Source organism: Channa argus, chromosome 14 (assembly GCF_033026475.1).
Source record: "Channa argus isolate prfri chromosome 14, Channa argus male v1.0, whole genome shotgun sequence".
Lineage (NCBI taxonomy): Eukaryota > Metazoa > Chordata > Actinopteri > Anabantiformes > Channidae > Channa > Channa argus.
In genome coordinates, this window is record NC_090210.1 from 6,201,844 (window position 1) to 6,224,191 (window position 22,348).

General features: G+C 40.7%; 2 protein-coding genes across 12 annotated transcripts in view; both read left to right on the forward strand.

Moving 5' to 3' along the window:
- Nucleotides 1-9,627, forward strand: part of camsap2b (calmodulin regulated spectrin-associated protein family, member 2b) — a 31,067-nt gene extending 21,440 nt beyond the window's left edge. For 6 of the 8 annotated variants that reach the window (XM_067474431.1, XM_067474432.1, XM_067474433.1 and 3 more), the window contains 12 exons: nucleotides 49-330; nucleotides 930-1,659; nucleotides 1,771-1,917; nucleotides 2,004-2,226; nucleotides 2,585-3,468; nucleotides 5,069-5,205; nucleotides 5,298-5,512; nucleotides 5,608-5,707; nucleotides 6,493-6,558; nucleotides 7,232-7,347; nucleotides 7,436-7,554; nucleotides 7,651-9,627. In XM_067474431.1, coding sequence (XP_067330532.1) covers nucleotides 49-330; nucleotides 930-1,659; nucleotides 1,771-1,917; nucleotides 2,004-2,226; nucleotides 2,585-3,468; nucleotides 5,069-5,205; nucleotides 5,298-5,512; nucleotides 5,608-5,707; nucleotides 6,493-6,558; nucleotides 7,232-7,347; nucleotides 7,436-7,554; nucleotides 7,651-7,950 — 3,319 coding nt within the window. In that variant the 3' untranslated portion in view covers nucleotides 7,951-9,627. The remainder of the gene's footprint in view (nucleotides 1-48; nucleotides 331-929; nucleotides 1,660-1,770; nucleotides 1,918-2,003; nucleotides 2,227-2,584; nucleotides 3,469-5,068; nucleotides 5,206-5,297; nucleotides 5,513-5,607; nucleotides 5,708-6,492; nucleotides 6,559-7,231; nucleotides 7,348-7,435; nucleotides 7,555-7,650) is intronic. The other 2 variants (XM_067474435.1, XM_067474438.1) reach the window with 1 other exon arrangement.
- Nucleotides 9,628-11,172: 1,545 nt separating this feature from the next.
- Nucleotides 11,173-22,334, forward strand: wdr47a (WD repeat domain 47a). Of its 4 annotated transcripts, none has more exons than XM_067474063.1 (17): nucleotides 11,174-11,371; nucleotides 12,210-12,379; nucleotides 12,844-12,927; nucleotides 13,067-13,151; nucleotides 14,080-14,211; nucleotides 14,382-14,558; nucleotides 14,671-15,182; nucleotides 15,272-15,389; nucleotides 16,972-17,153; nucleotides 17,856-18,101; nucleotides 18,180-18,240; nucleotides 18,581-18,738; nucleotides 18,882-19,051; nucleotides 19,141-19,311; nucleotides 19,413-19,544; nucleotides 20,184-20,402; nucleotides 20,883-22,334. In XM_067474063.1, the coding sequence occupies exons 2-17, from the start codon at nucleotides 12,222-12,224 to the stop codon at nucleotides 21,023-21,025; spliced, it is 2,748 nt and encodes a 915-aa protein (XP_067330164.1). In that variant the 5' UTR covers nucleotides 11,174-11,371; nucleotides 12,210-12,221; the 3' UTR covers nucleotides 21,026-22,334. The 4 variants fall into 4 exon arrangements, with proteins under 4 accessions (XP_067330168.1, XP_067330164.1, XP_067330167.1 ...); XM_067474064.1 differs by lacking the exon at nucleotides 11,174-11,371 and adding an exon at nucleotides 11,490-11,511; XM_067474067.1 differs by lacking the exon at nucleotides 17,856-18,101 and having other exon boundaries at nucleotides 11,173-11,371.
- Nucleotides 22,335-22,348: the final 14 nt, after the last annotated feature.

The following is a 22,348-nucleotide window of genomic DNA, read 5'->3' on the forward strand; positions in this document are numbered from 1 at the left end:
AGAGGCATGTGTTTCCCTGTTAACCTAATAGGAAACTTCTTTCCTCAGCTCCACCTCTCGGGGAATCTCCTTTGAAATTCCTCTGGATGGAGACCCAACTTTAGCACCCTGTGAAGCTCCCTCACTGCGTAGTATGACCCGCTCTGCTAGCAGTGACGGTCTTGGGTTCAAAGTTCACTACGCATCTCGAGGGGGCATGAAGCGGCACCTCTCCCTGATGCCTGTCAGTGTAAATGGCCAGAGCAAACACATACTAGAGGAGGATGAAGAGTTCACTTCCCACAAACCACTGGGGCGAAACAACACATTCTCAGTCAAGAACCAAAGCAGGTACAATAGGGAGGTTGTGTTATGAGATACATCATTCTCTACATTGCCATATTGTCCATTAGAATGGATGTGTTTTGTTTTTTGGGGATTTTTTTTTATTATTTGCTGTAAGACAGTTGATTGGTTCTGTGCCATGTTAAAGACGTCCAAAGCAGACAAATGCATTTGGGAGACATTCAGTCAAATTAGCTATGAAATGAACAGCACAACAATAATAACATCAACAATACACAAACGAACATATATTATTGTAAACATTTAAAAAGTTGTTTAAAAATGTGAAAATTTGCGTTTAGAATAAAAGTGTGATTGTTATGTCTTTTTATCATGTTTTTCTCAGCTGTATTGATCTGTGTAGGATCAAATAGCACCTACTATAACAGCTACAAAACTCTTTTATTTGTTTTCATAGTGATATGTTTTTTAGAAACATTTACGTGCCTTTATGAAAATAACAGACTTTACTGTTTAATTTTAAATGTAATCTCTGGAAAAACACGCACATTTTTTTCAGTATCATGTGTTTATGCAGACAAATCTCTTAAAGCTGGCTGTCTCTTTAAGCAACCATCAGTTAATTTACCTCACTCTGTCCCTAGGTACTCCAATGGTGTCATCCCAGACAGCAACCACGGCTCCGGCAATCACCACGGTGACCACGGTGGCCATATCAGCCCATCAACCCCTCCGAGTATTGAAGAAGCTCTGAAGATTATCCACGACACTGAAAGACCTCACGCTAGCTTGAGCATGGGTGACGGTGACAGTGGATTCTTTCTCCATGGTACAGCGTCTTCAGATCCTCCAGGGGCCCAAGGTGAAGGAGACGACCTGGGTTTAGCTAAGGCTCGACTGAACGACCATGACCCCAACTCTGTGTCCACTGATGAAGTTGACACAGGTATCCATGTGAGGACTGAGGACATCCAGAGCTTGGACGAAGACTCCTCCTCTCTGAGAGACTATTCAGATATAGATCCAGACTGTGAGGCCGTGACCAGGTCGTGCCCTCTGCCTGATTGGCCAGAGAGGCAGAGAAGCAGGGAAGGAAGACAAAAAGGGGTTGGTGACACTAGACCCGAGGGTGAGAGAGGTGATGGAGGTGACAGGAGCAGTCCCTGTTCCAGTTCAGCACCCACGCTCCCCAGATCTCACACCACCAGCCCTGTCTCATCTTCTGGTGGCTCCGGAGGAGGTATGGTGCGGATGACAAGCTTTGCAGAGCAGAAGTTCAGGAAGTTAGAGGGGAGAAGTAGTGGAGGAACAACCCCAGAGAGTTCAGATCTAAATGTACCATATACTCTCCCAACAAAAAACATTTCTTCTCAGGTTTGTGAACTGTTCTGTGGCATTCATTTATTCACAGATTGTTTGCAGGGGCAGAATGTAATTTGGATTTGTGTCATCCATTAATTGATGTTAATAATCTTTTTTTTCTAGATCTCTACACCACCTTTGCCAATAACATCTCCCAGTCCAGTAACACCTTCACCAAGAGATCACTCCCACCTCATAGCTACAGAGATGATTCAACTGAGGATGAAGCTGGAAGAAAAACGCAGAGCCATTGAAGCCCAAAAGAAGAAGGTAAATTGATGTACACAAAGAAACATATCCAGTAAGAAAGCTCCAAAAATATTTATTACACCATGTTGTCTTGTCACATTGTCTAGGTGGAAGCAGCTTTTACCCACCATCGTCAGAGAATGGGCAGAACAGCCTTTCTGAATGTAGTGAGAAGAAAAGGAGTCACGCCCCCCCTCAGCCCCAGCTCAGTGGCAGGAGAAACCCTTTCCCCAGACCCACTGACACCCTCTAAGGAAATTAGCCAGGGCCGCATGGAACGGTGCAAGCCAGATGGAGCAGCCCCCAAATCCCCCTGTGAGGATGTTGGAGGTGGGCAAACGCCAACAACTGGTGTTATGAATATAGAAAATAGTACAAATGCATTTTTGTATCCGGTTTTTGAAATCCCCAAGGCAAACTGCTGAAATAGCTTTTTGTGCCACTAACAGTGCCACATCTGGAATATATAGCCCGGCTTTAAAAAAAGTATATAATAAAACATACATTTGGTTATTATTCAGCTACTTTCCTTGTGGCCCAAAAGAAAGTTTCCTATTGGTTGTCGAATCTTTATTTAGCTCTAAACCACAAAATAAGAAAAGAATAAGAGCAGTTTTCAGCACTGACAAGTATTGGTATTTAAATTGTTAATTGACTGGCCAACTTATTTGTTTATGTGGTTCTACAGGTTTGGCTCCTGGAGAAACCGACCTTGCGGAATACACTCGCTCCATTGAAAGGTTAAACACTTCGCTGAGCTTCCTGCAGACAGAGATGCAGCGTTTGGCCCAGCAGCAGGAGAAGATCATGGCCATGAGAGAGCAACAGCAACAGACCTGGGTCATTCCTCCTCCCGTTCCATCTCCAAACAGGCAGCTCCGTGAGCTGCGTAGCAGCAGTGTAACATGCCGGGGATCAGGCCGAGGCTCAGTGGGCTCCTTGTCTCCCATTTTGTCCTCTTCTAGCTCTGCACGTGCTCCAAATCATTCTACCACTGGTATTAAACGGCGACCAGCCTCTTTCCATGCCAGAACACCTCGCACTCCTCGACCAAATGATCTGAAGGTTACTCCCTTCAGCCGAATGCTCAACACCCCCACATCAGTGGACAGCCTGCCAAGATTGAGGCGCTTCACTTCCAGTCAATCCCAGCTCACTTCTTATGCCTACTTAGGCCACGATGAGTGGCCCGGGTATAGCAAGAACCAAGAGGCTAAGGACAACGAAGAAAACACTAAAGACAAGGAAGAGACAATGGCAAAGAAGAGTGCTGGTACTCTTCAGCATCCTACTAAAGAAGCAGCCAAAGAGAGTGGTAAAAATGAGCCACCGGAGGAGAGGCAAGAGGCAGAAGCCCAGCAGTCGCAGACATCAGAAGTGTTGTGTCAACCAGTGTCTGAGATCCAAAGGAATGCGGGCAGACAGTTCAAAGGAGAACCCCAGGACCGGAGAGAGGTGGTGGAGGTGCCTCTGTCTGGGCTGAAGCCTCCAAGTGGTCATAGTCAGAAGATAACAGGAGAGGGAGAAACTGGAGAAGATGACCAAAAGATGTGCTGTGGGTTTTTCTTTAAGGTAAGCTCCAGATCCAGATGTTTAATGACATATATAAGTAATGAAACAATATTTCTCCAAATATAATCTGTAGCCCAGAATGGAATTCTGTACCTCTGTATAGTTGCTAAAATGTTGGAGATCAAACTGCTTGTAAGCTTGTAAGTTTTTGAGGAAATAAAAACTGAGATGTTGACTGACAGGCAACCTTGGTATCGGTGACATGTGGTCCCCGCTACAATGGCTTGCTGCCCCTAAGTTTTAAAAAATTATGTACAGTATAATCAATTATGTTTTATTAATAATGCAGTATAGTTGAAGAGAAGAATCTCAAACTATGTGTAAGCCTGGTACAATGTGCAGTATTGTGCTTGCTGAGCTCATGATAGTCCATAACAGATTTGATTATAAAGCTACATAAGAAATTTCTGGACAGAAGGCAAAGAATGCCACTTTAAAAACCAGTTGTTCCTATACTACCTTAAACCCCAATTCAAAAGAAGTTGGGATGAAGTGTAAAACATATATGAAAACAGAATGCAATCATTTGCAAATTTCATTAACCCATATTTTATTCTCAAGATGATGTTGAAATTGAGACATTTTACCATTTCATAGAAAATATGAGCTCATTTTGAATTTGATGGCAGCAACACATCCCAAAAAGGTGAAACAGGGGAAACAAAAGGCTGGAAAAGTAATTGCTGCAAAAACATTCAAAATGAAGGAGCATTTGCTAACTAGGTTAGTTGGTAACAGGTCAGTAACATGACTGGGTATAAAAGGAGCATTTCAGAGAGACAGAGCCTCTCAAATGTAAAGATGGTCAGAGGTTCACCCATCTGAGACAATCTGCATCTACAAAATTGTGGTGTGTTTCTCAATGTAAAATTTCGAAGACTTTTCAGATCCCACCATCTACAGTATATAGTATTCTCAAAACATTCAGAGAGGAATCTCTGTGCGCAAGGGAGAAGGCAGAAGGTCAAAACTGGGTTCGCGTGGGCCATCAGGCAGCACTGGATTAAATACAGACATGATTCTCTACTGGACATCACTGCATAGGCTCAGAGAAACTTCCAGAAATTACTGTCTATGAACACAGTTCGCTGTGCAAATGTAAGTTAAAGCTGTTTCATCCAAAGAAGAAGCCACATGTGAACTAGATCCAGAAAGGCTGCTGGGTTCTCCTGCATCAGACAAGAATGGGACAGCATTCCTCTACTAAACTCCAGCAACTGGTCTCCTCACTTCCCAGATGTTTACAGACAGTTTACAGTAACAAGGGTAAACATCACTATCATCATCATCATCTGTTCCAAATTTTATGAGATCCATTAAATGGTAAAACGTCTCAGTTTCAACATCAACGATATGTTGTTTGTGTTCTATTGGGAATAAATAATGGGTTGATGAGATTTGCAAATCATTGCATTTCATTTTTATTTATGCTTTACACATCATCCCTACATTTTTGAATTGGGGTTGTAAATCCATTTAAGGTTCATTTCCTGTAAAACATCACATAGCTGTCGATTATCTTATTATTTCTCATTTGATTTCTTCAATTCATTATGTACTTTATTTAAAAATTATGCATGTGTGTTTGACCTAACACCAGGATGATGTGAAAGGGGAAGAGGACATGGCAGCAAAGAAGGCAGCGCTGCTGGAGAAGAGGCTGAGGAGAGAGAAAGAGGCCCAGGAAAGGAAACAACAGCAGGAGCTGGACCAGGAGCAGAAGAAAGAAGCTGCACGGTCCGTCTATCTTATTACTATTGAAAGGTTTAATACTATGTAAGTAGTTTTGGTTCAAAGAAATATTTCCTACTCTTTACTTCTTTCTCCAGGCTGGAGGCAGAGGAGGAGCATCAGAAGAAGGATGACGAAAAAGCGAGGAGGGATTATATTAAAAATGAATATTTGAGGAGAAAGCAGCTCAAACTGATGGAAGACATGGATGAGGTAATTAAACCTAGATCTGGAAGTCTAAAGAAGAAGCCACGTCCCAAGTCCATCCACAGGGACGTCGTGGAGTCGTCTACTCCACCTGTGAGAACAACAGGTGAGCAGCACACAAATCACATGGCCAAACACACACTGTTTTTGAACAGTGACCAGTGATCCATGTTTGACCTCCTTGGTGTTATTATGTTGCAGGGGTGCGTCCTCGAGGCTTTTCGGTGTCTAGTGTTTCTCTGGCATCACTCAACCTGGCTGACAATGACAGAGAGCAGCCAGATAACAGGAAGAACAACAGGTAAGATCCACTGACTGTGGGCTAAATGATTGATGTATTTCTACGTATCGCAGACACAAGAAACACTAGAAAACTAATTACTGTAGTTGTTTCTGTCTGAATCAGAAAAATCAACAAATATGGACAATGTATAATAACAATTTATTAACAAAGAATTACAGTCTGGATCTCAATTCTCCTTTATTCCTCTCTTATTTTTCCATTATTTGCATGCGTCTATAAGAGGCATTAAAGTAGCTTCTACCCATTTCCTGTTCTTCCTATGCTCTCATTTTTAAGACCACACAAATTAATATTTGTCTTGATTCCTCCATGCATGAATGCATTTACAGTTGCATAGTGAATCTATTTCAAAAGCAGAGAAATTATCCTATCAAAGTAAAGCATATAATGAAAATTTGTATTTTGCATACTATTTACTATTCTATTACTATTACAATATCTAATACCTAACCCTAACTATGCAGCTCTTTGGTTAGATCTCTATTGGAAAAAGAACCTAAAGCAATAATACGAACAAGTTGTCACACATTTTCATTCTCATCCACACATAGTAGCTGACTCTCCTCATGCATCTCATCTTTATGAACCTTTTCTATAAGTTTCTTACAATTGTATTTCATTCTTTAACTGTGAATTGTTTAAGTGAAATACTGTAAGTATGTACTGTATATATGCATATTTTTCTTGAGTCTTATAAGGTGACTTCTAAAAAAATTACACTGTGGATCTCGATTCTCTTTTATCCCTCTCTTCTTTTTCCATTGTTTGCATGTGTCCCTCAGAAGCAGTAAAGTAGCTCCTGCCCATGTTCCATTTTTTCTAAGCTTTCCCAAAGAAAGAAAGGGAAGGTCAGTAAATAAAGTAAACATGTAGTGCAGTAAGTGTAGTTGCTTCATATAAATGTACTGTACCAGCTCTGTGTAACTTGGCCTCCATTTCATTCAGTTATAGACATTCGATCACCATCGACAGTCAATGAAACATAGACAAATGTATCAACATTAAAATAATATTGCATCTTCCATTACTGTAGTTCTTGCTTTTGTATCAATGTACATTGGACCTGCGTGGCTGAGTTGTTACCGCCTCAGTTCTCTTGCTCTTTATCCTCGTTGTTATTTGCTCTACTGCTCTAAGGCTGTTGTTTGCTCTCTTCTCTATGCTGGCTGCTCCGTGCTTTACCGCTGTGTTTTCTGTTTCCTTCACAATTACTTGAGCTCATCTCTTGCAGTAGCCGTAAAGCCTTGGCTTTGCTTGGTTGAACATGCCTTTCTTTCCCCTAACTGCACAGCTATGTAGGAGTTTGTACGATATGATATAATGCGAGACAACAGGCAGGGTTTGTAGAATTGTGTCACAGCGTCTGACCTTGTTTCACCACATCTCGCTCTCCCTCTCTGTGTTTCATATGTCCGTGTGTCTGCATGTCTCTATGTACAATCTGTTCTTGGATGCTTTCATTTCATACCTTGTCCCCCTTTATGTGTTTGTTTGTCATTTCTTGTGTGTGGTTGTCCCCAGACCAGACTCTGCAGAAGGATTTTCCTCTTGTCCTTCGGCTGGTAGTCGTAATGGAGAAAAGGATTGGGAAAATGATTCTACGACCTCCTCCACTCCCTCTAACAATGAGTACACAGGTATTAGATACATTTTTTAAACATATTGTACATAGCATGACATTTTGTTGTTGAAAACTCATGGCTGCACTTGCTTCCCTTCCACCAGGACCCAAACTATACAAAGAGCCCAGTGCCAAATCCAACAAGCACATCATTCAGAATGCCCTGGCTCACTGCTGTCTGGCTGGCAAGGTCAACGAAGGACAGAAGAACAAAATACTTGATGTATGTTTGACTTTTATGTGGTTGTGTATAGTGTGCTTATTCTTCCCTTAGGATAACTGTGCAATTAACTCGTTTTTTTTCCACGATCTGCTGTAGGAAATGGAGAAATCTGAAGCCAATAACTTTCTGGTGTTGTTCCGTGATGCTGGGTGCCAGTTCAGGTCTGTGTACACCTACCTCCCTGAGACGGAGGAGATCACCAAGCTGGCCGGCATCGGGCCAAGAAGCATCACAACCAAGATGATTGAGGGCCTGTACAAATACAACTCAGACAGAAAGCAGTTTAGCCAGATTCCAGCCAAAACCATGTCTGCCAGTGTGGATGCCATCACCATTGCCAGCCATTTGTGGCAGACAAAGAAGCAGGGGACGCCTAAAAAATTGCATCCTAAGTAGTGCCAGATAGTTTGGCAACATACTTCTCTGGAATGGTTACAGAAGAATTTGTGGATTTGACCTTTTAATTAACGGGACAACATGGTCCCACTGTTTTAAATCACAACTGGAATGTAAAACACAAGTGGGTGTCACAGCTGTAACAATACAGAGCTGACTGTTGCACTCTGGACTACTTTAATGGGGCACAAGTGTGTAATTGTCAGCATGTGTATCAATGTTCTTGTGTGCCAAAAAAAATTAAAAAATCAAGAAGAAAATAATAGGCGGACCAAGGCCTTACCTAGTTGAACCACTGAAGCACTGAATGTCACGCCTCTACGTTGATCATGTGTGGCCTTATGCTTGTTTTGTGTCATATGGATACAATGTAAATGTTTTGTCAGCGCCTGTTGAAATTGCCTGTTATGATACAGGGGAGGTTGTGTGTACACACAGGTGTGGAATCAGATTGCACCCTCTCCATGGCAGTGGCCTATCTGATCTGGGATCAGGTATAGGCAGCATTTGAAACCAGAGTTTTGCTGCTATACAGGCATGTTTTTATTTTTGTTTTTGTTTTTTTACATGTGACTGAAGAACTTAGAAACTGTTCAAATTTGTGTATGTGTGTGTGTATAGTGAAGTGCCAATAAGAGCGAGGAAAATACCTCAGTTGGTGATTGCAATTACTTGGCAAAAGTGTAAAATTATGAAATCATTGAGCAAATGGAGTACCATCAAATTATTCTGGAAAGTACCTGCAATAGACTCTTAATTTATTTCATTTTGATAATGCTTTGAAGATATTTTAAAAACGCGTCTTAGATTTTATTGAGAGAAACATAATATACTATTGAATATAAGTTAAATTAGTTTGTATATAATGGCAGTTCCATTCAAATTTAATAAGCCCGCTTGTAGCTTTTGAGTAGTTTTTCTAATTGTATGTGTATCAAATTTTCCTTCGTTCGGGGCCTTTTATTGTACTACAAATGCAAAAAGTGCGATCACTCGATGGTAGCATCACTGAGAAGACTATCATCAGTAGTAGAATAGAGGGAAAACCCACACGGTGTCATCTGTTTGCCACTTAGAGTAAAATAAAAAGTAATTTGAATAGTCACCATTGACCATCTTGCAGATACTCAAAATGTCACTTTAATGAGGATATTGTCTAAACTATTAGATCGTGACTACCCTTAAAGTGGTCCACAGTTGTAAATAAATGAATTCACCTATGATAGCACTTCAGGACCTTATCCACTATCATTAAGTCTAATCGAAGATGTTGTAACTTCAGGACTCTCCTTGTTTCTTTATTTTTTAAATTACTGTTACATTTTTTAATCACTTGTTTCTTCAGTATGTGTTGACACTGTACAGATATATTTTGGCATATAGAAGTATTTTTTGTAATGACATTTACCTGTTGGCGTGCTGACAAGGCAAGTACAGTTATATAAGGATGTGTGTTGAAAACAAAGTGTAGCTGAGGTAGTGAGGTATATAAAGTCATAATGAGGCTTTATTGTGGTATTGTATGAAATCCAGTAAGTATACTAAGCAAATCATAGTAATTTTTTTCAACTCTGAGTTCATTTTCTTTTCAGTTAACTAAATATGCTTAACTGCTCATGGATTTTGGTATTTTTTCTGTTCATTTGAGCTTTATTAAAATGCGAGCTATCAACAGTACTCACAATGTCTCATTTTCTATTCCTGTATTGACTTTAAACTGATGTTGTTGCTGGTTGGCATAACATGACTCTACCACTTCTGGAGTAATACTGCCTGGCCACAAAAGTAGGTTTTATTCAACCTTCATTTGACCAAGTCATCCTACTGAGATTAGCAGACCTGGATGAGTCATCACCATAAAGTTGTAAACAATCTAACACAAAACACACACTCACGTTCTGCACACTGCCAAATATGAAAATACACCTTTCAAGCTCATGATAAAACAAACTCACAAAGGTTTCAAAACAAAGTGTAGCTCAGATTTCGAAATAATGTTGCAAGATGAGATATAAAGCCATGTACATTTCATTTACAGTATAAAGTACATCAAAACTTTGATGTACAAGCTTTACAATCTGTACAACTGACTAGGTTCACTGTCATTAGAGCTTTGATTCAGATATGGACAAATTACCCATAATGGAATCTTAACGTAGACAATTCGAAAGGATTTTGGGAAGACCAATGTAAGAGGGATATTGTTTCCAGGACAGAAATTGATGTGATAGCATCACTACAGAATAGAAAATGTGGAAAATTAGAATAAAACTAGCCTACAGTGCATGACTTGCATTGCATAATATTGTATGTTAGTGTGATGTAAATTACTTGAGAGGTTAGATCAGATCAAATCAAATCAAATTACCAGTCCACTGACAAAAAGAATTATGAGTTTTCTGCAGCTGCTAAGGCTCATGCTCCCAAGGCAGTTGGCTACTTTGCCTTATTCAGTCTTGATCATTACTGTGCTATGCGGGTTGTGCAGCCACAGACCATCAAAGTAACTCAAATACAGTTAACAACCACACTTATCATATCCATAGTTCCAGTGTATTTCTTCCATGGTGGACACCTAATACTGAATGTTCTGATTTAGACAAGAGATTAAGGTATTTATAAATCTTAATTTTTTTATTAATTTATTATTATAAGGTATCGTATAATTCAAAATTAACATCAGGCTTTAGCCTGAATGTATGCAAGCTGCTTTTAACAGGAAACAACATGAAATGACTTTCTTAGAAACATTATTAATAATATACCAGCACCTATTTCTTTCTTAGGAGAAGTTTTAATTGTTCTTATATAAATAGTAGCTTATATAGTGGGGGAACTATAGTGTAGCATATGGCAAGATATCCCAACAAAGAAAGACACTAAAAGACAATAAAATACACAGTTATGTATTTTATTTACATTTTATCTCTCTTTATAGTTGGTTTGTGTTCAATGTGGATCTTTTTTAGAGGTTTTGATTCTGAGTTTTGTTTCTTTTTTTGTTGTAGTATTGTGTCTGATCTTGGTGACTTAGTTATCTTGTCCCATAGGCCCCTGAAGAGGACCCCCACGCCCCACCCCAGTAAAAAAACACACACACCTTTCCCTCTATTTCAGGAACTTTGCACACGTCTGTGTATGTTTTAATATGTTCAGTTGTGCTTTATTGGGTCTCCCTTCACACGGTGTGAAGTTTGAGTGTTTGGGGGGTGGATGGAGGCGGTGCTCCTGCAGGCAGCGGTAGACCGCAGTGGCAGAGAAAGATGCAGTAAGGAGGGGACCCGTTCAGACAAGGAGGAGGTCCACCCAGGCAAGTCAGACAGCGCCGACAACGCCGAGCGGTACCGTCGTGACAGCGTCTGTCAGCAGCACAGAAACATCCAGGGGGACAGCGTTTTATCTCATGTCATTTTAGAAACAGGTGAGCATTTATGTTGCTACGGAGGCGGGTTTGTGTTGTTGTTCAGGGGGAAGCAGGGAGTGCGCACCCCGCCCGTCCAGCTAACTAGCGGATGATGCCTCACTCCCCTCGGCCTGGCTAGCTAGTCAGCCAAGCAACGGGTAAATTAGTCAGCTTTGTATGAGCTCTGACCGTAATTAGCTATTTGTTGGTTTTGCCGTAATCCGCTCGTTGAATTCAGTATGTAAAGCTAACAAGTAGCCTAAGCTTCTTACCCTGTTTGACTTGTGGCTAAGTGCCAGTGTTATTAGCTACCCATGGTTCTTGCTAGCTTAGCAGGACTGCGATGCTTCTGTTATTTTCTCACTTCACTCACGTTACTTTGTCGCTGGTTTTGTAGCCACTCTTGTGTAATTGTTGAAGCCCACCCACCCAGTTAGAAAGTCATAAATGTATCAGCGTCTACTCACTGTCATAAGATTAATTAACATTAGCACCACATGTGGAGCAGTGTGAATCCCTTAAGTTAATCTAAATAGAGCTGTGATTGTCTTAGTTTCTCTCCGCTGTCCTACCTAAATCCCGTCTGTGTTGTCCCAACGTTTTGGCCAGATCAAAACACTAGGTTTAGGTTGAATGTGATTGCAGGCACAGCTCCCCCTGCGTCATAATCATCTGCTTAAGAATACTTGATCTAGTAGCAGAGAAAAAAATAATCTATCTGTATGTGTTTACATGATCAGCCTTTGGACTATAGTGATAAACTGTACAAACCCTTCATAATTCTTAATCGCATCACTTGTTTTTTATGTCAATCTGCACAACAGATATTTATTAAAAAATTTTTTGTTATTGCCAGCCTGTGGTCACCATGACAGCAGAAGAAACCATAAATGTGAAGGAGGTAGAGATCATCAAGGTGATCCTGGACTTTCTCAACTCCAGGAAGTTGCACATCAGCATGCTGGCTCTGGAAAAGGAGAGCGGCGTCATAAATGGCCTCTACTCAGATGACATGCTTTTCCTCAGGTACGTGAACTCCAGCAGCAAAAATCAGATCAGACTAGTGTAGATGTTGTTTTAGGTTACGGATCAAATAATCTGTACACTGTGGGGTAGGAATAACAGGCGATTGCTGCACTCACAAGTTTAGTGTTTCTGATGGTCATCTGCACTATGGAACTCTGCACACAGCAATTAGATGTGAGTGAACCCTTAAACATAAGTTCACATGGTGTATTCTGTGATTCTGTTCAGCCTTAAATGAAAACATTTCAGAATGTCACCTTAAAGTGTCTGATTGTTAGGTTGTCGTATCTCATCATGATGCATCCTCATTAAGAAAATATCACAGCACTTAAGGGCTCATCAGATATTATCAATGTCAGAGCTATTCATTTTGTGTTCTGGTATTAATATTAAAATAATTAGAGTTTCCTCAGATCATCACAGATGTTAACTATGTGTTAAAAATGAATTGTTTGTGTTTCCAGGCAACTGGTCCTTGATGGGCAGTGGGATGAAGTCTTGCAGTTCATTCAGCCTTTAGAGTGCATGGACAAATTTGACAGAAAAAGGTGCAATAGTAGTCTCGATCACTATCTGTATGTTTACGGGTTTTTTTTCTCCTTGTAGTTTTTTTAGCTCCTAGAGGTTGCAAAAAAAAAAGCATTAACACCTAATTTGCCTTTTTATGTCATGATTTCATGTCCTCAGGTTTCGTTACATCATCCTTAAGCAGAAGTTTCTGGAGGCTTTGTGTGTGAATAACGCCATGTCTGCAGAAGATGAGCCACAGCATGTAAGTAAAAGTTGGTAGATTTACAATTTATCATTGTAATATAAATTCTCTAAGCCCCATTAGAAATCACAGATTTGAATTATTATCTTGTTGAACAGATTTTGTTACAGTTGTGCCTTGGCTGCCCACTGACTTGCACTGGTTGTCATGGCGTTAAACAGAGGGCTCAATCAAAGACAAGAAGAGAAACGATTTGGGTTTTTAATGCTTTAGTTCAGACTACAACTCTACAAGTTCTCTGTATAATCAGATAGGCTTCCTGTGGAAGGCAAAGGCAGATTGCCTGTGTATGTGTGTTGGCTCAACAGTGGCTACATTTGCATGCAAAGAGGGACATGGCCACACCGCGGTCAAGGACTTACCTGGATTAAACTGTTTACATCTGCTTCTGATACTATGTAATGAACAGCTGCTAATTTTCCATCCAAATCAATAAATATGACACGCTGTTTCATATATTCACAATCACAGCGCATTCTTCATTTTTCTGCTAATGCTATTAAATTAGGTCGTGTGCCTACTGTAACGTGGTGTAGCTGTGGATGCAGCTTGTGACCCTGTGCCAGAGCTATCGTGTCCTATTAGATTAGATGTCTTTAGACTTCTGTGCACATTGTGTATTGGTGTGCATGCTCTCTGGCAGTGCTGTGCTCACAGGCCAGGTGTATGTGCTTGTTGTAGGCTCCTGTGTAGTAATTGTTTTCAGGATGGGGCACAAGAAAATTTTAGGAACAGAAAATGTCATGTCCTTATAATTATGTCATGTCCTGTGCGCATTGCATTCAAGATGTATAGTTTTTTTAGCCTCATTGAAACTTAAAAGGCATCTCTGCCTCCAGTGTACTGCTGCTGATAAAGTTCTCCCAGAAAGTAAACACTGCTCATTTTACTGTGTGACACTCACAGAAATACATTTTATGTTTTTCAGTTAGAGTTCACCATGCAGGAAGCAGTCAAGTGTCTCCATGCCCTGGAGGAGTTCTGTCCCTCTAAAGATGACTACAGCAAACTATGTCTGCTCCTCACCCTGCCTCGCCTCACAAACCATGCTGAGTTCAAGGCAAGAACGTATTAGTTTAAATGTATACATTTGTATTAGTAAAAGTTCACTTTTGGATTGTTGTCTAGTTTTTCCTTTTTACTCTTAGTTTGCTGCCTGCTAAGATTGTTCTGTAAACTTTTCTATGAATGAAAATGACAATTTGGTGTGCCTTAATCTTGATCTCTCAGGACTGGAATCCGAGCACTGCCAGAGTTCAGTGTTTTGAGGAGGCCTGCAGCATGGTGGCAGAGTTTATTCCTGCGGACAGGAAGCTGAGTGAAGCTGGATTTAAAGCCAGCAGGGAACGACTCTTCCAGCTGCTGCTTAAGGGAGTCCTCTATGAGTGTTGCGTGGAGTTTTGCCAAGTTTGTACTACGCAGCCAAACATAAATACGCAGGAACGAACTGTGAAAGTAGCTTGTAGTTTAAAGCAGTGTGTTTGTGATAAAGTTCAGCTTATTTTTTGTGTATGCACAGAGCAAGGCGACAGGTGAAGAGATCACAGAGAGCGAGGTCCTCCTGGGTGTTGACATGCTGTGCGGTAACGGCTGTGATGATCTGGACCTGTCCCTGCTGTCCTGGATGCAGAACCTCTCCCACAGTGTCTTCTCCTGTGCCTTTGAACAGAAGCAGCTCAACATCCATGTGGACCGCTTGGTCAAGCCTGCTAAGACTGGCTATGCTGATCTCCTCACCCCTCTTATTAGCAAACTGTCTCCATATCCCTCCTCCCCCCTGCGCCGCCCCCAGTCTGCAGACACCTACATGTCACGCTCCTTGAACCCAGCATTGGATGGATTGTCTTACGGGTTGTCTGGCCAGGACAAGAGGGTGAGTGGTGGTGAGATAGTACCAGGTAAAGGGATCTCTCCTATGTCCCATTCGTTTGCAAACTTCCACTATCCAGGGGCTGGTGGGCAGAGCCTGAGCAGGAGTCTCATGATGGAGAGCTCCGACTGCCACAGCATCTTCGAGGAATCCCCTGAAACGTAAGTGCTCAGATGTTCTGGCACCTTTGTCTTGTGCCGTGTAGGATGTCTTAGATAATTTGTCCCTTCTGATGTGTTTTCTTGTGAAGGTCGAGGACAGATACACCTGTGGATAAGATGATGAGTTCAGGCGGAGCTCAGAATATGTGTCCTGCCTCAGCTTCAGGCGCGGACACGCCGTCAGCTGTCTCTGCTGATAGGAATGAGGTAAACATCATACTTATTCTTAGCTTGTAACCTGTCAGACCTGTTGAATGTCACACGCCAATGAACATGTCCTGTATTTTATTATGTCCCTGCATTGTTGTCTTTCCTTGATGGGTGAAACAGTGAAAGTCTATAAATATAAATCCTTTTTCTATGATGTGTCTGAGTTATTAACCTCCTGTAAGTTTGGATTACAGCCTAAGCACAATCAAGACTGACACAATTAGTCAGTAACATGCTGGCTGAGGTCACAGTAGATCTGTTTTCCCGATGCCAGGATGGTGTTTGTTTTTTTGACGTGTATGTTATATCTTTTTGGTATTGAAAAGAGGGGGCTTTTATTTATGTCTGTGTCTGCAGGTACAGTGTTGTGCACATTAAATGTCATGCACGGTTAGAAAATCAGATAATTCCAAACAGGACAGGAGAGATAAAGGTAGTGTTTGTCAAAACCTCTAGTTCTCAGAGTCATAACTCTCTTCTGGATTCTCAGTGGTTATAAATGTGCAACCTAAACTTTTATCTATCATTATCTATGATGTTCATCACAAATAAACATCCTTAAATCCACGTTGAAATTTTAGACCAAATACTAATTAAATAATAATACTAATATTAGTTGCCCAGTCACTAGAGCTTAATCAGTCTTCACATTTTTGGTTTTCTTTAGTTTAGAAGTAATTACATGATATGTTCTTTTTACATATGCCAACAGTATTTCATTATACTTCTAACTGTGCCACATTGGACAAAATATAACCAAATCTAGGATAAAAAAAATATGAATAAAGCTGTAGTTATTATTTGCTGAAACCTGCTGTAAAAAATATTTATGAATAATGAAAAGCAGTTCTTGTGCTCCTTTATGTTGCAAGAACACGATTTATTACAGACCTATTTGAATGAATTTATTCTTTAGTTAACTTATATTTGATTTGTTTTGTAGCTCTTTTTTGATCATAAGACATTATACAGCTCCAGCTGTTTCAAATATCCAAATAGTAGGTAGGAAGGTAGGAAGGTAGTAAAAAGAAAAGCAAACCCAAAAGCATTTGAACCCAGGTCACTGTGGACATGTGGCAAGAGACTCTGGCAGCTTAACCATGAGTGTCCTACTGATGTTCTGGGCCTCCTGTGCGGCTCACTGTGAAGTTAGTGCTTTGCTCTGCCTTGCCCGTCACCCCGGAGACACAAAAAGGCCAGAAACAGAAGCAGACTTTGGTGCAGCCTGTGAACTCCATGTCAAACTCATATGCTCTCTTTCTTGTTTTTTCTCTGCCCTGAATCTTTTTTTTTTTCATAATGCTGGCACACTGGCAGTGTCTCTCACCTCTCTAAACACCAATTCCCATCAAGACAGAAAGCTTCCTTCTATGAATGATGCTTGAATTGACAAAAGAACAAGGTGGAATGGGGTTCACATGATAACAATGCTGGCTTTTAAAAGAATTAGTAGGAGTTGGCATTAGCCTTCTTTATGCTTCACTTTGTGCTGTGGATGTGTGAGTTTTTGTATATTGTGCATGAAACTACTACATAGGTTACTATCAGTTTCTTGTCTTTAATGGTGTTCACTCCTCAGCTTCGCGACTCCACAGAAAAGTATGAGGAATATTATCGCCAGCGTTTGCGAGTGCAGCAGCACCTGGAGCAGAAGCAGCAGCAGAGGCAAATGTACCAGCAGATGCTCCTGGAGGGAGGGGTCCAGCAGGAGCCACCACCCAGCGACATGCATCACAGCCTCACGGAAAAGTTCCTCAACAGGTAAATGCTTAACAAGAGGTGTCTTAAATGCACTATGTCAAAAAGGGAGCGATTGTCATATGAAAGACTTCATCTAAGATTAGTTGTGTTGCTTGTTGACTGAATTAAGGCTGGTTATTATTGAAAAGCATTTAATATCTTCATATAATAGAGGAGCAGCTGAGAAGACGAGAAGAAGGAGACATGTTAAAGCGTTGATAACGATGGGTTAGCCCATGCGGCTTTCCCTGGCATGACACACCTCACCCAAAACCCGTCTCTGGTCACGAGCTGCATCACATCACTATTATTTTCAGAAATAGCAGCTGGATGATACATCTAAAAAGGCAAACGTAGAGTACACGTAGTGTCAACAAATGTGAAGACAAAAATTTGGGATTTTTGGTTTTATTTTGCTCTTTCAGCAGGACAAAGACTCTTTAATTGTCCCCTGAGACTTCCTCCAACTCCTCCCTCTCCCCTGCCTCTCCCTGTCTGTGTAATCCTCTACATTATTCAAGAGTGGCTGTGCATAATGACATCATTGCTTCAGTTTTACTTTGTCCTCTGCTCTGCATGTAGTAGTTTTAAATACCCTTTTCCAATGTACTAAACTTGGACTCGAAAGTAATACAACATGTGAGGTAACAAAACAACAGGATAGCTATGCTTCACAAAAGTGATTGCCATGTATATGCACATCTATTTGTGTGTGTTCTCCAGGTCCATTCAAAAGCTGGAGGAGCTCAATGTGGGGATGGAGAATTTAGATGAGGAAGTAAAGTCTCTGGCCCAGCAGTGTAATGGCAACAAAAATGCCCCTGCCCCCGAAGACAATAACAACCCTCCATCTGTGACGCTGGAGCAGAGCCATGCCCGGGGGGGAGGGGTGCTCAGCAGCACCCCACAACGCACCGTAGGGGGCCAAGCAGTCCCACCTCCAAATGAGTCCCCTGTCGTCTCTCAGAGGTGTGACTTCTTTTGTGCAGGGTGTTTGTTTTCTTATTATGGGTTGTTGAATTAGATGTGTTTTCTCTTTATTGGCAGTGGGCAGAAACAAAGTGTTGATCAAGGTGACTCTCCAGGCTCCTTATCCCGAAATAAAGAGGTAGGAACATAAGAGAGCCAGTACTGGAAATAATCTTCGAATAAATCTCTGTGTGCTAAATAATGACCCTGAAGTGGTTTTATGGTCTTTATTATTGATACTGTTCTCATTCAGGTTTATGTATTAGCTGTTGTTTCTGTCAGCTTAATTGAAGTTCATCACGTACCCTCTTGTTTTCATTAAACATTTTCATAAAATGATCCACTAAGCACACTAAGCAGATTACATCATGGTGACATTATGACATAAGGTAGACCAGATCAGAGAAGGTTGTACTGGCAATTGTATGTAATCTTTGTGTTTAAATTTGTATTTGTTACATTTGTGTTTTTCTTTTCAGGGCGAAAAGTCAAAGAGCCTGTTTGTGCCAGTACACACTCTGGAGGACACTCAGGCCATTCGTGCTGTTGCCTTCCACCCATCTGGAACGCTATACGCTGTTGGGTCCAACTCCAAGACGCTACGTGTGTGTGCTTACCCAGAAACATTGGACACAAGGTGATCTAAAGATGGTGACATGAACAGTTATAAACATTTTTTTCCTTGTCAAAACAAGCTCCTTTATGACAAAACTAATTATGACAGTTATACAGTATGATGTGGTATAATTGTTCTTTATCACTCATTTTTCCCTTCCTCAGTGGGTCAAGTCCAAAAAAGCAACCGGTGGTTCGCTTCAAGAGGAACAAACACCACAAAGGCTCCATCTATTGCGTGGCCTGGAGCCACTGTGGACAGCTGCTGGCTACAGGCTCCAATGACAAATATGTCAAAGTCTTACCTTTCAGTGCAGAGACATGCAATGCTACAGGTGAGGGCTGTCTGCATGACTACATTTTAACAGTCCTGTTCGTTGATATCAGCACAATCACACTTTTTGTTTGTTTCTCTGTTTTCTAGGTCCAGACCTGGAGTTCAGCATGCATGATGGTACTATCAGAGACTTGGCATTTATGGAGGGTCCAGAAAGTGGGGGAGCAATCTTGATCAGTGCTGGTGCAGGAGACTGTAACATCTATACAACCGACTGTCAGAGGGGACAGGGTCTGCACGCTCTCAGTGGACATACAGGTACATCCACTTTCATTGGCCCACCGTACCTCTAAATTGAAGTTGTGCAAGATTGTCTGTGTTTTCTATAGTGAGAAGAGTTTTGTGTGTTTCTCTTTTAGGTCACATCCTGTCTTTGTACACGTGGGGAGGCTGGATGATTGCCTCTGGCTCCCAAGATAAGACGGTGCGCTTCTGGGACCTGCGAGTGCCCAGCTGTGTCCGAGTAGTGGGAACTGCATTCCACGGCTCAGGTATGGTCTATGGCTTCTGGTCTGTCATGAGTTTGTTGTGAGAAGCTGCTCTGTTATCTATTAATACCTGGAAAAAACACATACCAATTAAGTCTTTTTATCCTGTTTCAAATTGTGTGGGTGCACAGGATCTTTGGGGGATTGCTTCAATTCATTGTCACAATTGCAACAATGCAAATTCCTGTAGAGACTTTGTTTTTTTTGTCCACCATCTACAAACAAAGACCCTCCTACTACACAAACACGTGACATCCTTTAAAGCTGGCCATGTGAAGACATCTTATACCTTGAACAATGAGCCCCACTTACCCCTTTTTCTATCACATTTGGCTTAAACATTCAGTATGGTGGTAAAATATCCAAACATAAATCCAATCAATGGATATAAAATTTTATATATGTAAATATATAAAGATTTGATGTATAAAATCTAAATGATCATAAAATGATTATAAAAGATTCACCTTCATGTTTGGATGAATCCCTACTTTTGAACAATGGAAAACACTAGAGTTAGCACCGCTTCCCTAATAGCTGCCAGTGATCTCTATGGAAATATAATGATCCTCTCAGTCGCTACTGAATTATTTTCCTCAATTTCGCTGCGTCACCCTTCTTCTTCACTTCTTAACTCCACAGGCAGTCCTGTAGCCTCGGTAGCAGTTGATCCTAGTGGCCGTCTCCTAGCAACAGGACAGGAAGACAGTGCGTGCATGCTGTATGACATCAGAGGAGGACGCATTGTCCAGGTGTACCGGCCACACACCAGCGACGTCCGATCTGTGAGGTTTTCCCCTGGTGCACACTACCTGCTCACAGGCTCCTACGACACAAAGGTCATGGTCACAAACCTCCAAGGTACGGGATAATGTCTTTCGTTCACTAGTTTTATTATTGAGGGAATGGATAGTAGGAAAATGCCCCCCCATCATGCTGTAGGTAATTTCATTTTGTGATAATAAGATATGCCAGTTTGTATTAAGTTTTCTGCATAGTCAGTTAGATATATGTAGAAACACTACACATAAAATGAGACAAGGAATAGCTGGTATTGGCATTTTCCATAAAGTTAAAATGTAGAATGTCAAGGTACTTCAACGCGTTGAAATGCTGCAAAAATGCCATATTGTCTTCTTTATGAATATCCAAATAAGAGATATAAGTTACTAGTTAAGGCTGTTAGAGTAATTTAGTTATGCCTGAAGTCTGAACCAGTACCTACCTAAACTTTTGTAAGTTTGATGTACAGTGCACATGTTTTACCTTTTAGCATGTGCTTGTGAGACTTTTCTACCTGGCTGTCTAAGCTGTATCTCCTCTGGTGGTGCTTGTGTGCAGGTGACCTGACAAAACAGTTGCCTCTGACCGTGGTGGGGGAGCACGGTGACAAGGTGATACAGTGTCGATGGCACACACAAGATCTGTCCTTCGTCTCATCTTCTGCTGACCGCACTGTCACTCTCTGGACACATAACCAGTAGCACATACACACGCACATACCAAAAACTAGTTGATGTTATATAAAAGACACATTCCTCTAAAACCAACACTGCTCCTTTTAACACTCTAAACACTGTCACACCCTATTAACACACTTGACAAACTCCCAGCCTGATGAGAATCTCCTTCCTGTGTATAGGAAACCAAATGGATACAAACCTGTGACAAGTCCAAAGCACATGTTGCATGTTCTTTTTCTCCTCCGCTCATGGTCATATTAAGGGGTAAAAACAGCAAAATCCTTCATTATTTTTCATGCCACTTAATGTCCTCCTACATTTTCACATCTTAGAGATACTAATCAGTTGCTGCATGTCCTTTTTAACTGAGGAATGTTTAAGGTAGATTGGACAGATTGCTTTGTTTGATGGTGCCTTTCTTGAGTTTAAAGTTTTCACATGCAAAATGTAAAAAAAGAGAGAGAGAGAAAAGGTCATTTTTCAAGGTCAACGTTTGTTCCATTCATTCTTTTGCATCATTTTCTTATAGTTGGTGTAATGCTGCTATTGTTTGGGAAAACAAGTGTGGTGTAAAATGTAGACTTTTCCAGTGTCATTAGTGAGATTTTTCTATTAGAAAGCTGAATATGTGGAAACACTGTTGCTTCCATGTGGGATGTAGTGATGTCTAATGTTACTGTATCCACTACATTACAGTAACTCAATGTGTAAATTAGCTCAAGCATTTAATTTGAAATTAACATGTTGCTACCGAAAGCTGTTACAGTGTCTTGCTATGGCTTGCTTGCAATGGAAGATTGTTATTCTATCAGCATCAAACAAAAATACATTTTTGTTGATTGCCAGAGCATTCAGTTTAATATTTTTGACTGTTTCAAAGCTTTGGTTTGTCTACTGCTGTAGTATTCTAACAACAGTAGGTGGCGCTTCGTGCCCTTAACAAGGATTCAACTATATGCACAATGAAATCTGAATGGAAGAACGGGTGTTTATTTATTTGCCATTAGTATTTGAAGCGTAGGTATTGAATTCTTTTGTTGTATTTTACATGCGCACTTTTTTAAACAATGTCAGCTAATATTGATTTACTTACAAAGATGCATATTTAAGTTTTTATTTTTAATTTATAGTATATATTGTTTTAACAAGTAAGGCCATACTAATAATGTACATAGATATATTTATTTCCATTGTGTTTATGTAAGCACAGTTATTAGTATATTTTGGAGATGCTAGTGGCTCTAATTTTTCTTTTTAAAAGTGACTTAAATTAAATCGAGCTTATTAATGTGTGTTTGCTGGTATGTTCAATAAACTGTCTTTTACACAAGCTAATTTTTCTTT

What these genes read in the sequence shown, in the direction of transcription:
- wdr47a (XM_067474063.1), top strand. Translation starts at nt 12,222, where the DNA reads ATGACAGCAGAAGAAACCATAAATGTGAAGGAGGTAGAGATCATCAAG. An exon ending in TCTCTGCTGATAGGAATGAG is followed by an intron (nt 15,390 to 16,971) that starts GTAAACATCATA and finishes TTCACTCCTCAG; the next exon opens with CTTCGCGACTCCACAGAAAA. An exon ending in CCAGAAACATTGGACACAAG is followed by an intron (nt 18,739 to 18,881) that starts GTGATCTAAAGA and finishes TCCCTTCCTCAG; the next exon opens with TGGGTCAAGTCCAAAAAAGC.